The sequence below is a fragment of the Miniopterus natalensis genome, chromosome X (assembly GCF_054644295.1).
Source record: "Miniopterus natalensis isolate mMinNat1 chromosome X, mMinNat1.hap1, whole genome shotgun sequence".
Taxonomy (NCBI): domain Eukaryota; kingdom Metazoa; phylum Chordata; class Mammalia; order Chiroptera; family Miniopteridae; genus Miniopterus; species Miniopterus natalensis.
The window spans coordinates 96,748,217-96,762,411 of NC_142103.1; the positions used below are offsets into that span (position 1 = coordinate 96,748,217).

At 40.4% G+C, this 14,195-nt stretch overlaps 1 protein-coding gene across 2 annotated transcripts in view; it reads left to right on the top strand.

The window, feature by feature from the left end:
- Positions 1 to 14,195, top strand: part of SH3KBP1 (SH3 domain containing kinase binding protein 1) — a 308,270-nt gene that overhangs the window by 237,930 nt on the left and 56,145 nt on the right. For both annotated transcript variants that reach the window (XM_087813683.1, XM_016199360.2), the window contains one exon: positions 879 to 986. In XM_087813683.1, the coding sequence (XP_087669809.1) occupies positions 879 to 986 (108 nt within the window). The remainder of the gene's footprint in view (positions 1 to 878; positions 987 to 14,195) is intronic.

Sequence of the window (14,195 nt, forward strand, 5' to 3'; positions counted from 1 at the left end):
GGCAGGAAGAAATGCCCAAGTGAGGAGGTTTACAGCAGGCCAGGTGAGCCTTGGATTGAAGTGGTAGAAGTGGAATTGGACCCAGAGGACAAATTTTATATAGGTTATAAAGTTAGAACAAATCAGACTTCCAACCAATTGGATATGGGGAAAAATAGAAGTGGGTGGCTCAGGATGGAAGTTTGGCAAAGGCCGGCTCTTGCTCTCCCCCTAGCACCTGGCACAGAGTAGGCACTCAGTAAATGTTTGACAAGTGAATGAACAGAATAGGGATTACTTAAAGGGAAGCAGGTTGGATCTGGAAGATAAAATAGATTTACTCATTCATTTAGTGAGCAAACATTGAGTTCTGTGAGGTGAGGGAAAGGCTTTTCATGTTGACAACTGTGTCCCATCAACATTGAAAAAAGAAGATAAGGCCAGTGGTACATTAATGAGCTTGCGGAAAGTATGATTTTTCTTATGCTTGGCTGCCTGTCAGAAAGCCCTCTTTAATTTCAACAAGCTTTGTGACAAACTAATCAAAGAGGACATTTGTGCATGTGATATTTTCTAAAGCACGTCTGCACTTAGTGAAATATTTTTATTTCAGTAAAATTATAATGAAGAAAATACATATCTTCCAAAATATTTAAAGGAGAAAATGATCCTTTTGATTCAGGGCATCTAAAAGCAGCAGTGGGTTTTGAGTCCCATCCAGAAGCTCTAGGACACTTAACCTTTTGTTCTCCCATCTGACTTTGGGGTTTGTGCTGACTTAATCTTAGTAACCATTGTTGCACCTTAAGGAAAGAGCCTCAGTTCTCTCTAAAAGGGATATCAGACCTCTCTGGAGCATGCTTGCCCCATTTCTCACTTTCTGCTCTCCTGTTTCCTAGGATTGCATCGATGTAGGCTGGTGGGAAGGAGAGCTCAATGGCAGACGAGGAGTGTTCCCTGATAACTTCGTGAAGTTGCTTCCACCGGACTTTGAAAAGGAGGGGAATGTAAGTCTTCATGGCTTTGATCTCAGTTTTCTTATCTGTCAGCTGGAAACAGTGATCATTATTACAGGGTTGTTGGATAAATAAACAAGATAATGTGTGTAGAGCACTAAGTATAGTCCCTGCACATTTAAACAACCAAATAAATGGCAAGAACCCCGGGGGGCTCTATCTGGTAAGTATACACCAGTGTCCATATAGCAGGCCCTTGGGGTGGTGAAGTGGCTGAAAAACACATTGCGAAGCTGAGGATACAGAGTGAGGCCTGCTAATCTTATACTCTGTGTGTGTATGCACATATATAGACATGTATACACACACATCCATATATGTATATATACACACCTCTGATCTGTGCTTTCTTTTTCTCTGTGGAGTCTCATTATATGATGCCATTGTTTAAATGAGCCAGTCCATCTTTGTTTGCCTCATTTCAGGTGTATTGTTTCTCTGCTGATGATATAACAAGAAATGTTGAAAAGTTAGAAGCACTCTATATTATAAGGGAGCGGAGATTTGGTCCTGCCCATCCTGTTCTGCACCTCAGAGCTCTTTGCTCAGGCTTTTACATGACTTCTTCCTGCCTTTCTTGGCCAAGGCCCTCTTCATGCCTGTGAGGGCTCTCTTACTGGACTTTGAACTTGACTTTGACCCATCACCATTGCCATGGAGCTAAGGTTTGGAAAGGATAGCTACAGTACTGGAGGATTGGTTACCAAGGATACTAAACAGCATTGATGGTGTATGTGCTGCTTAGATGAATGGATGTAATTGTTCAAGAAGCTAGATGGTGTCAATGCCCACCAAGATTATGTCCTGCAGATTGTTAGATTGGTTTGAAGCCTGGGGCCACACCCTTTAGGCTTTTTGTAGCTTACTTTCTTGTATTATTTAGCTGAAGGATGTTTTGTTTCACACCTGTTATTCTCTTTTGGAATTGAGTTTGGGATCCAGAGAATCTAGATTCTTCTTCCTAGTGTTTTCTAGATCCTTGATACTTATTGCTGGTCCATGGACCATACTTTATCAGCATTACCTGTAGCTTGTTAGAAATACTTAGACCCCACCCTAGACCTGGTGCATCAGAACCTGCATTTTAACAAGATCCTCAGGTGATCTGTTTGCACATTAGTGTTGGAAGTGCTTGTATAGAAGCAGGTATCTGTTTAAGTGATGACAACTCCACTTTCCAGTTCCCACCCCCATATTTTAGGAGGGGAATAAATTCACAGAACAGAGATGAGCTCACCATTTGGTAAAGAAATTTTCTACCAACCAAAATCACTTGAGCCTTTTTCACTGATGACAATCAATCACTGTGGTGGGTTATCAGTTTACAGATTCATCCCTGACAAAAACAGATGCTAACACTTAGTCATGACTAGATAGTAAATGTTTTGAGACAATAAGAGACAGGAATGAAGTTTGGCAAACATTTATAGAGTATAGTGGTTGTAACTCTAGGCTGTAGCTTCTGATAGACCTGGGCTTGAATCCTGGCTCTGTTACTTACTTGTTAAGTTCAAGGTCAACTCACTGAATGTCTTTAAGCCTCAGTATTCACAGCTATAAAATTGTGAGCATAATTGTACCTACCTTGTTGAACTCTTGAGAAGGTTATCTGAGATGATGCATATGAATTCCTTAGCACAGCAGCTGGTACTTGGTAAATGTCCCATACATGTGCTCTACTCCAGTCTTTGTAATTACTACAAATGTGGGAAGGCTCCAGCTAAAACTGCAGTAATGGTAGAAATCTGACTGTGGTTCTTTTTGCTTCAGCTGATCAAGGCAACACAGCATTATCTTGGTGTCCTGGTAGCTTCAGTGGGAATCCAAATGAATCTAAGAACTTTGATAAACAGTCTTTAAAAAGAAATCTAGTGCTTTATAAAATAGATTTCTAGAGAAAAGTAAGCACAATGGCATAATCTTCATGTTATTTCCTATATTTTTTTTCAGAATCTGCTGTATGACAATTATGTTTTATGTTCATTTATTCACTTTGTATTTGTTGGGTCCCTTCTCTGGGCTGGCCACCATGCTGGCTGATGGGAAGTGAAGAGTACATACGGTTGCTGCCCTTGTGTGCTTAGAATTGAGCAGTAGATCTTCTATTCATGGCTGTAGAATCCTACCACACCTTTCCAAAAGAACCCTGAGGGTGGGCCTGTCCCAGGGAGTGGAGGCAAGGGGGTCATCTAGACTCCCTGCCTCACCCTTCTCACTGCTCTTTGCAAGCCTAGTAAAAGGTGGTCACATCCTGAAGTGTTTAGGTGCCAAGACCTTCATGGTGACTCCTCCTTTGGCCAAGGAATGAGCAAGCATGCTGTCCTACTAGACATTTGCCATTTTCTTGGTTCTGATTGAGGTAATATAATTTCGAAGGCTGAGGCAAAGTCTGGGTCATTCTTTTAACAAATGGGCAAAGCCTGTGGTTGCCTACGTGGTGGTGCCCTACCTTCTAGTTCCCAGTCATATTTTAGTGGAGCAATAAATTCACTCAGGTGAGAGAGGCTCCATGGCATACTTTTTTTCCTAGAAGCTCTGCTTTGTTACATAAAGTATTAAGGGAAGATTTCTACTGAAAGAGTGAAGTTGTCAGTGATGAGTGGACTCATCTTGGCTTGCTTGTTGAAGCATGCATGCTTTTGGGGCCCCATGGGCATCTCTCCAACCTGAGACAGGCAGTCAACATCTCTCTGATAGATCTTTTAATCTTGTCCCTAAGAAGCAGAAAACTCAATTTTAGAGAAACAATAGCCATACCTGTCAGACAAAGTAATAGCTACAGCTGAGAGTGATTGTATAATGTGACATTTAGCTCTTAGAAAATTCAAAGTATTACATTCTTTTTCATCCTTTCTAGCCTATAAAACCAGCCAACCAGCTTGGCATTGGTTTGTTATACCAGCCTTTATTGCTGCACCCAGAGTATTGGTGAGTTAGTGATGGCAACGTGACTGGAGATGGGGCTGAGTGGACTATGTAAAGATGATTAGGATCATTAACACAAAGGCACTATGTGAATGACAGTGTCTGAAACATTCTGCCACTGGTTTCAGCAGATGTCATCTTGTCTTGCCAGTGGCTAGGGTTGCAGTCATTCACCCAGAAAAGAAGACAATCTATGATGATTAGGGTAGATGGCAGCAAATAGCATTTATTCAACACCAGACCTCTTGAATTCATAGGCGTCACTGAGGCATCCCCACGAAGCTGGTGTACTTTCTGCGGGGGTGTGGATTCAGGTGGTCACCACGGGGCCTTTGGGAATTCTTAACGGTCTTCCTTTCAGGGAGTCCTCAGCGAATTATCTCTCACAAGGGTGACAGACACTATGGGGCTTTTCCTCAAGATATTCCCGGAGAGCAGCCATTGATCTCTCAGTGCATATGTTAGAGTGATTATATAGGCTAATTACCAGAGAACCTAAATTCAATGGCTGTCTGTTTATTTCAAGCCTTGACAGTAAAATTGAATATCAGAACGGAAAGATTCAATATTCCGAGAGCTCTAATGAAGCAGTGCTCTGTCATTATTACTGAAGGAAAACGGGTACTGGGGGCTCTCAAGAACAGCAGAAACAACTTCCCGCTGTCATTGAATTAGAAGAGGTTTTCTGAAAGATGTTTCTGAAAGATAGTGTTTTAAGAAAGTCTCAGGTCTCAGTCCTTTTAAGAGAAACTGTGCAAATCACCAGAGGATGTTATCTAACATGCATTGATTTGGAGGACTCTTCTGAATTTGTACCATGTCATGAACTGGGGCATTGCTAAGATTCCTATAGTTTCCTTGGTGAATGCTCCACAGGGAAGGAGGGTCTGCCTCTTAGCCTCAGGGACACACAAACCCACCCTCAAAGATTTCTAAACATGCTCATGACTGATGCATGGTCACATTTTCCAACTCACAAAGACATACTCAGGGAGCAGACTGCCAGCTTACCAATTGCTGAACTGACAAGAACTGAAACATCAGCCTGTCTGGAATGCCTGGGTCTGCCTGCCCTGGACATTTGTTCCATGTGGGCCTGATTCCTTAGAAGCCAGATTCTACAGGAAACCACCATTTATTTGGTGCTTTCTGGGAGAGCAATGATTGAAAGCAAGAGGAGCTAGTTGTTCTCATGAAGGGCCTCACACGTATAGCTTGAGGCCCCCTCAAGCACCAGAGGGAAAGGTTTGCTAAGGGAACTCTGTGTTGAATTCAGCTAAACCCAGATGATACTTGCAAAAGCACTACACCGTTGGCCTCGGCAACTCCATTTTTCTGTTTTCATGGCTGACCAGACCCTTCCTGTTCAACATCAATATCTAGACACATTGTGGTACAATCAAGTAGGTGTCCCATGTTTTTGACTACAGTTGAGTGCCAACCTTAAGATAATTCTACTCAACTGCAACTGTTAAGATTGTTCTAGATTGATCAGTAGGAGTTTTGCAGTTCTAGCTTTTACAGGAAAGGAAATCTTTTCCTTGAATTCCACAAGGGCTAATCCACTGTAGGTGAATTTTGCTGTTTTAACTTTGACTGCACTCTCTTTTCACAGTTCTTAGGAGGCCCCTTACCTTAGCCCCTATCATCTGACAACTCAGTTTATAGAACTGTTCTCAGTCAAAATTTTCTTTGTTCCTAGTCATGGTTTTTCAGCCTTTTGAGAACCACTCTTCTTTCTAATTTCTAAAGTTTCCCAATAAATTATTTTCCTGTATTCAGTATTCCAAAAAGAAATTACTATGTGCTTCTAATAAGCAACATTATGGAAAAACTCACCTACAATATTATTTGTCTGTACACTTAGTTTCCTGGATAGTTTCACCTGCAGAGGTGGGGATTGTCATGGGATTAATGTTGCCCAAGTATGGCCTTATGATGGAGCCCTAACTAAGCTTCCCTGAAGTGGCCTGGATGGTGCTCCTTCTGTCTTCTCCATTGATACTTACAGCCTGTACTCTCACAGTTGAGCCCCTCTTGCCTGAGGTGACTCTTTCTCATCACTCCATCTGAACTGTAATCTCCTTGAAGGCAGAGTCCATGCCCTGAGCTTCTCCTTCATGGGGCCTAATAGCATGTGATGTATCTTAGTCCATTTGGACTGCTATAACAGAATACCATAGACTCAGTGGCTTATAAACAACAGAAATTTATTTCTCACACTCTATAACCTGGGAAGTTCAAGGTCAAGGTGCTGGCAGATTTGGCATCTGGTGAGGGCCCATTTTCTGGTTCATAGACAGCTATCCTCTCACTGTATCCTTACAAGGTAGATGAGTTAAGGGAGTTCTCTAGGATCTCTTTTATAAGAGCGCCAGGCCCATTCGTGAGGACTCCACTTAAATGAAATAGTCACGCTCCAAGGGCCCCACCTCCAAACCATCACATTGAGGACTAGGTTTCAACATATGAATTTTGTTTTTTTGTTTGTTTGTTTCTATTTTTATTTTTTATTGTTCAAAATATTACAGATGTCCCCTTTTATCCGCATTGACTTCTTCCACCCCACACCCACTCCCCTCCCCAGGCCTTCACCACACTATTATCTGTGTCCATGGGTTATGCATATATGTATATAAATTCTTTGGTTAATTTCCCCCACCCACCCACCCCCACCTTCCTTCTGAGATTCCTGTCTGATCCATGCTTCCATGTCACTGAATCTATTTTGTTCATCAGTTTATTATATTCTTTAGATTCCACATATAAATGAGATCATGTGATATTTGTCTTTCTCTGACTGGCTTATTTTGCTTAGCATAATAGTCTCCAAGTCCATCCATACTGTCCCAAATGGTATGATATCCTTCTTCTTTACAGCTGCATAGTATTCCATGGTATAAATGTCCCACAGCTTTTTTATCCACTCATCCACTGATGGGCAGTTGGGCTGTTTCTAGATCTTAGTTATTGTAAACTGTGCTGCTATGAACATAGAGATACATATATTCTTTCTGATTAGTGTTTCAGAATTCTTAGGATATATTCCTAGAAGAGGGATCGCTGGGTCAAAAGGCAGTTGCCTTTTAAATTTTTTGAGGAACCTCCATATGTTTTCCATAGTGGCTGCACCAGTCTGCATTCCCACCAGCATTGTACCAGCGTTCCCCTTTTTCCACATCCTCACCAGCACATGCCATTTGTCATTTATTGATGGCAGCCATTCTGACAGGTGTGAAGTGATACCTCATTGTGGTTTTAATTTGCATCTCTCTGATGATTAGCAACATTGAGCATTTTTTCATATGTGTCGTGGCCATCTGTATGTCATCTTTAGAGAAGTGTCTATTCAGGTCTTTTGCCCATTTTTTAATTGGATTGTTTGGCTTTCTCTTGTTGAGTTGTATGTGTTCTTCGAACACTTTGGAAATTAGCCCCTTATCAGATGCATCCTTGGCAAATATGTTCTCCCCTACCGTGAGGTACGTTTGTATTTTGGGGATGATTTCTTTTGCTGTCAGAAACTTTTTAGTTTGATATAGTCTCATTTGTTTATTTTTTCTTTTGTTTCTCTTGCCCTAGGACATGTATCAGTGAAAATTCCACTACGTGAGATGTCTGTGACATTACTGTCTATGTTTTCTTCCAGGATTTTTATGGTTTCGCGACTTACATTTAAGTCTTTAATCCATTTCAATTTTACTCTTGTGTGTGTAGTAAGGTGGTGATCTAGTTTCATTTTTTTTTTGCACGTACCTGTCCAATTTTCCCAACACCCTTTATTGAAAAGACTCTATTTACTCCATTGTATGCTCTTGCCTCCTTTGTCAAATATTAACTGACCATAATGGCTTGGATCTGTTTCTGGGGTCTCTGTTCTGTTCCATTGATAGATGTCTGTTGTTGTACCAATACCAGGCTGTTTTGACTATAATGGCTTTGTAGTATAGTTTATTATCTGGTAAAGTAATCCTTCCAACTCTGTTCTTCTTTCTCAAGATGGCTGTGGTTATTCTGGGTCTTTTTTTGGTTCCATATAAATTTTTGGAATATTTGTTCTAGCTTTGTGAAATATGCTGTTGGTATTTTAATAGGAATTGCACTGAATCTATAGGTTGCTTTGGGTAGTATGAACATTTTAATGATATTAATTCTTCCAATCCTTGAATATGGTATATTCTTCCACTTGTTTATATCTTTCTCTATTTATTTTTTCAGTTTCCTGTAGTTTTCTGAGTACAGGTCTTTTACATCCTTAGATAAGTGTATTCCTAGATAGCTTGTATTTTTAGTTGCAATGGAAAATGGTATTGTTTTTTGAGTTTCTCTTTCTGAGAGTTCACTGTTGCTGTATAAAAATGCTGTCAATTTTCAGATGTTAATTTTGTATCCAGCTACTTTGCCAAATTCGTTTATCAAATCTAGTAGTACTTTGGTGGAGTCTCTAAGGTTTTCTATGTACAGTACCATGTCATCTGCAAATAACGAGAGTTTTACTTCCTCCTTTCCAATTTGGGTACCTTTTATGTTTTCTTCCTGTCTGATGACTGTGACTAGGACTTCCAGTACTATGTTGAATAAGAGTGGTGAAAGCAGACAACCCTGTCTTGTTCTTGTTTTTAAGGGAAATGGTTTTAGTTTTTGCCCAATGAGTATAATGTAGGCTGTAGATTTGTCATATATGGCCTTTATTATGTTGAGGTATGTTTCCTCTATTCCCACTTTGCTGAGGGTTTTTATCAAAAATGGGTGCTGGATTTTGTTGAATGCTTTTTCTGCATCTATCGATATGATCATATGATTTTTGTCCTTCATTTTGTTTATGTGATGTATCACATTTATTGATTTGCAAATGTTATACCAGTCTTGCATCCCCTGAATAAATCCCACTTGGTCATGGTATATGATCTTTTTAATATATTGCTGGATCCGGTTTGCTAGTATTTTGTTGAGGATTTTAGCATCTATGTTTATCAGGAATATTGGCCTATAATTTTCTTTCTTTGTAGTGTCTTTATCTGGCTTTGGGATTAGGATGATGCTGGCCTCATAAAAAGAGCTTGGGAGTTTTCCCTCCTCTTGAGTTTTCTGGAATACTTTGAGGAGAATAGGTGTTAATTCTTCTTTGAATGTTTGGTAAAAGTTGCCTGTAAATCCATCTGGTCCAGGGTTTTTATTTGATGGGAGCTTTTTGATTACTGCTTCAATTTCATTAGTTGTTATTGGCCTATTCAGGTTTTCTGATTCTTCCTGATTTAGCTTTGGAAGATTGTATATTTCTAGGAATTTGTCCACTTCACCCAGGTTGTCCAGTTTGTTGGCATAGAGTTGTTCTTAATACTGTCTTACAATCCTTTGTATTTCTGTGATGTTAGTTGTAATTTCACCTCTTTCATTTCTGATTTTATTTGGGACCTCTCTCTTTGCTTTTTGGTAAGCAAACATTTGCTAAACATTCATCAATCTTATTTCTCTTTTCAAAGAACCAGCTCTTGGTCTCATTGATCTTTTGTGTTGTTTTTTTAGTCTCTATGTCATTAATTTCTGCTCTGATTTTTATTATTTCCTTCCTTCTACTTCCTCAGGCTTTTCTTGCTGTTCTCATTCTAATTCTTTTAGTTGTTGTGTTAGATGGTTTTTAGAACTCTTTCTTGTTTCTTGAGGTATGCTTGTAATGCTATGAATTTTCCTCTCAGGACTGCTTTCACTGTGTCCCATAGATTTTGGGTTGTTGCCTGTTCATTTCCTTTTTTTTCCAGGAAGTTTTTTATTTCTTCCTTGTTCTCATTGGTAATCCATTCATTGTTTAATAACATGCTATTTAGCCTCCATGTGTTTGAATATTTTTGCATTTTTTTGTAGTGGTTGATTTCTAGTTTCATGCCATTGTGATCCGAGAAGATGTTTAATATGATTTCAATCTTCTTGAACTTGTAGAGACTTGCTTTGTGCCCTAACATGTGGTCTAATTTTGAAAATGTTCCGTGTGTACTTGAGAAGAATGTGCATCCTACTGCTTTGAGATGAAATGTTCTGTAAATGTCAATTAAATCCATTAGATCTAGTGTGTCATTTAAGGTCTCTGTTCCTTGTTGATTTTTTGTTTTGATGATCTGTCCAGTGATGACAGTGAGGTATTAAAGTCCCCTACTGTGATTGTCTTGCTGTCGATCTCCCCCTTAAAGTCCACCAAGAAATTTTTTATGTATTTAGGTGCCCCTATATTGGGTGCATATATATTTGTAAGGGTTATTTCCTCCTGTTGGATTGATCCCTTTAGTATTATGAAGTGACCTTCTTTGTCCCTTGTTATGCTCTTTATTTTGAAGTCTACTTTGTCAGAAGTAAGTGTTGCTACTACAGCTTATTTTTCATTTCCATTTTCATATAATATTTTTTCCATTCCTTCACTTTCTGCCTGTGTGAATCTTTTGCTCTCAGGTGGGTCTCTTATAGACAGCATATATATGGGTCCTGTTTTTTTATTCATTCAGCCACCCTATGTCTTTTGATTGAAGCTTTTATTCCTTTTACATTTAAGGTTATTATTGATATACACTTATTTAATGCCATTTTTCCCCTTTATGCTGCTGTACATTTCTCTCAATATTTCTTCTTTCTTCTTCTTAAAGCAGCCCTTTTAGCATTTCTTGCAGTGCTGGTTTGGTGGCACTGAACTCCTTTAAGCTTTCTGTGGTCTGGGAAGCTCTATATTTCACCTTCAATTTTAAATGATAGCCTTGCTGAATAAAGCAGTCTTGGTTGCAGGTTTTTGCTGTTCATTACCTTGAGAACTTCATTCCACTCCTTTCTGGCCTGAGGTGTTTCTGTTGAGAAATCTGCTGTCAGCCTTATGGGGGTTCCCTTGTAGGTGACTGCTTGTCTCTCTCTTGTAGCCCTTAATATTCTCTCTTTATCCTTAACATTTGCCATTTTAATTATAATGTGTCTTGGAGTGAGTCTCCTTGGATTCCTCTTGTTTGGAACCCGATGTGCTTCCTGAATTTGTGTGACACTCTCCTTCACCAGTTTAGGGATGTTTTCCGTCATTATTTTCTTCTACCAGGTTCTCTATCCCTTGCTCACTTTCCTCCCCCTCTGCATCCCTATGATGCAAATGTTGTTTTGCTTCATGTTTTCCCAAAGTTCCTTTAAACTGCCCTCATGCTTTTTAAGTGTTTTTTCTTTTTGCTGCTCTGATTTTTTTTTAACCTTATCTTCTAACTTACATATTCCATCTTCTCCTTCATTGAGCCTGCTTTTAATTCCTTCCAGCGTATTCTTGATATCATATATAGTATTCTTCATTTCTGCCTGGTTCTTATTTATCATATCTAGCTATTTTTTCATGTTTTCATTATGTTCCTGGACCTTCCCATTAAGTGTCTTGTGGTTCTCATTAATTTCCTTGAGCATCTTTACAACCATTACTCTGAACTCTGTTTCTGATAACTTGCTTAACTCCATCTCATCAAGGTCTATTTCTAGCAATTTTTTCTTTTCTTTAGTTTGGGGGTCCTTTTATCCCCATTTTAGTGACTCTTATTGTTTGTAAATGTATTCAGCATATGAATTTTGGATCCATTCAGTGGACAAGCTTTCAGTCCATAGCAGTATTCATGGTACATGGTTGGCAATCAGGAATCCTTTGTCCTTTGGTCATTTCATGACAAGGTGTACCTTCCCTTCCTTCTGTCCCTCTTCTCCTACTTGCTACTCTTTCCTATACTAGTAAGGAGGTGGCAGAAGGGGGAAGCCAGTTTCCTTGTCAGATTTCTCTTCCCAGACAAACAGGGGGCCCAGGTCCTTCCATCTAGACATGAGGTCTGGGCATGGAGTTGAGGTCATCATTTTCAGGGTGGGATAGATGGAACAAAGGGGTGAGTCAAGAGTTGAACTGAGAGAACATCTTAGGGAGAAGCTGAATACCAAAGCCTGGGTTACTGCCCACTAGGCCGCCAATCTGGATAACCTGAGCCAAGGGGGAGACCATGGATGTAGGCCACCAGGCCAGAAACTAAGGAAAGGAAACTTGAGAGAGACCCTGCCAACAGTAGGTTCTGTGGTGGCTCCTGAGGATCTCCTATGCTGGTCACTCTAGGGTGCAGAGGGGCATTTACAGACACTGTATTCCCAAGTATGGCCTCAGCTGCACACCTCAAAGGTGTTGCCAGTCTTCCAGGGACAAGGGAGAAAAGGGCAGAGTGGAAGCTTCTGTGTGTTTCTAGAGGCATGAGGGAGTGCCCTGCTCAGGAACTGTCCACTTGTGTCACCCTCTGCAGTCTCACTCATGGACACCTCCAAAGAATTTAGTTGAATGCCTGGAGGAGGGCTTCCTAAGGCCCCAAATCAAGCTAAAATTTGCTTTCAGAACCTTACCACATTCCTCTAACAAAGGCCCAACCCTACTAAGGGGTACTCAGCCATCAGAGGCACACTCCTCTAGTTATTTTCACTAGACCACATGTCTGGTACCAGAGCTCTGAAGGCAGACTGGCTCAAGAGGCCAAGTGGTGAGTGAAAATTCCTGCCAGGGAGGACAATTGAGCCAGATGATGAGCTCTTTCACTTGGGACTGGCCAGACTTGCCAAAGAACAGAGTCAATTCTGAAATCCTTCAGCAGGAAGCAAAACTTACCTTCCTGCTGTCTTCACTCCTGAACTTTCAGATCTGCTTCCTTCCTGGAAATAATGGTAATAAATCGACTCTAGTTATTGTATCCATTGAAGGATGGTGTTTGTTGCTTCTGTCTAAGCCAACAGCTCTAAACACAGGCCTCTGTGCCCTACTTTATGTGAAGACCATGGGAGAAATCAGAAAATGTTGACTCATTGATTTTGTTCTGAACATTTTCATGTTGTCTCTTTTTTAATGAATTTCCACAGTCTGGACATTGAGAGATGTGAGCTCTGGGTGCACATTGGCTACCACTTAGCTATTGATATACCCCATCTGAGATCCTCCGTTTTCAGCATCTACCTGCAAATTGAGCAGGCTGAGCCACCTGAGTTTGGAGTTGGAGTGTTTTACTTTCACCATAGGGGGAGGGATAGAGACAATAAATAGAACAGTAAAAATTCATGACTTAAAATACTCGTCTGAGTTGAAGATGTTTCTGTCTGCACACCTACCAGAACTAGTTAACACTAGTAAACACCACAGAGAAAATGTTGACCTACTGCTTAACGTGAAGGACCCTGTAGTCCAATCTCCTTTATCCAGTCACAATTGGACATTTTGGGAGAAATCAGCTAAGTGATGTGCTTCTGTCTTTTTATTTGAAAATTGTGAACTCCAGTGATGAATTTTTGACTGTCACATTTTGCTACAGATTTACCCAGCCTGCCTTTCAGTTGTCACTACTCTCTTTTCCCATTACATTAAAAGAAAAAAATCAATGTAGGCTCATGTACAAGTCTTTATTAATTATTTGGGGGTTGCTTTAGAGCAGGGGTGGGGAACATCATTTGGTCTGGCCCTGTCAAGGCAACCACAGGCAGGAATCGAAATTCAATAAATCTAGGAGCTTTTTCATAGCTAATTTTTAAGTTGATAATTTTGTCTCGCCCTGGAATGATGTTATAAATCTCCAAATCGCCCTTGTCAGAAAAAAGGTTCCCCACCCCTGGTCTGGAGCTACATGGAACCCTGGACCTGATTTTTGTTTAGAATGACCTTGAAAGACATCGTATTTGAAAATGTGGTATCATTTCTCATCTAAGGATGCAGGAAGGCTAAGTTTGATAGAATCAGAGTGAAGTCAAGGGGGGAAAAAAGGACAACCTGTAAACCTACTCTGCTAATAAGCAAATTAGACATCTAGCCAGTGTTGACCAAGCATCGTGGATGCAAGACAGACAGCTCGCAAACTGTTCCTTCCTTCAAAACTGCTCCACCTGCCTCCATAGTGGCCAGGGCTCCAAACACAACCTCATACCTCTGCCTCCTTCCTCTGCCACATTCAAGCATGTACTTGCCATGAGCACACTTTTCACACACTGTTATGTTAGCCCAACACTTCCCATCATGCCTCTTTTGATGCCCCTCTGCTCTGCCCTGTCTCATTGCATGTCTGCTACATACCAAACCTGACACAACACTCAGGGTTTTTGTTCGTTGCACAGTAATCTTGGAAAATATGATGACTTGTTATTGTCTTTTTTAATTTGGGGCCTTGCGGTTTGAGGCAAGGTCGCTGGAGGAATAGCCTCGGCAAGAGGAAGCTCATGTGAAATTGGTTATAAAAGTTTTCAAACCAGCAGAAGGTGAGGAAG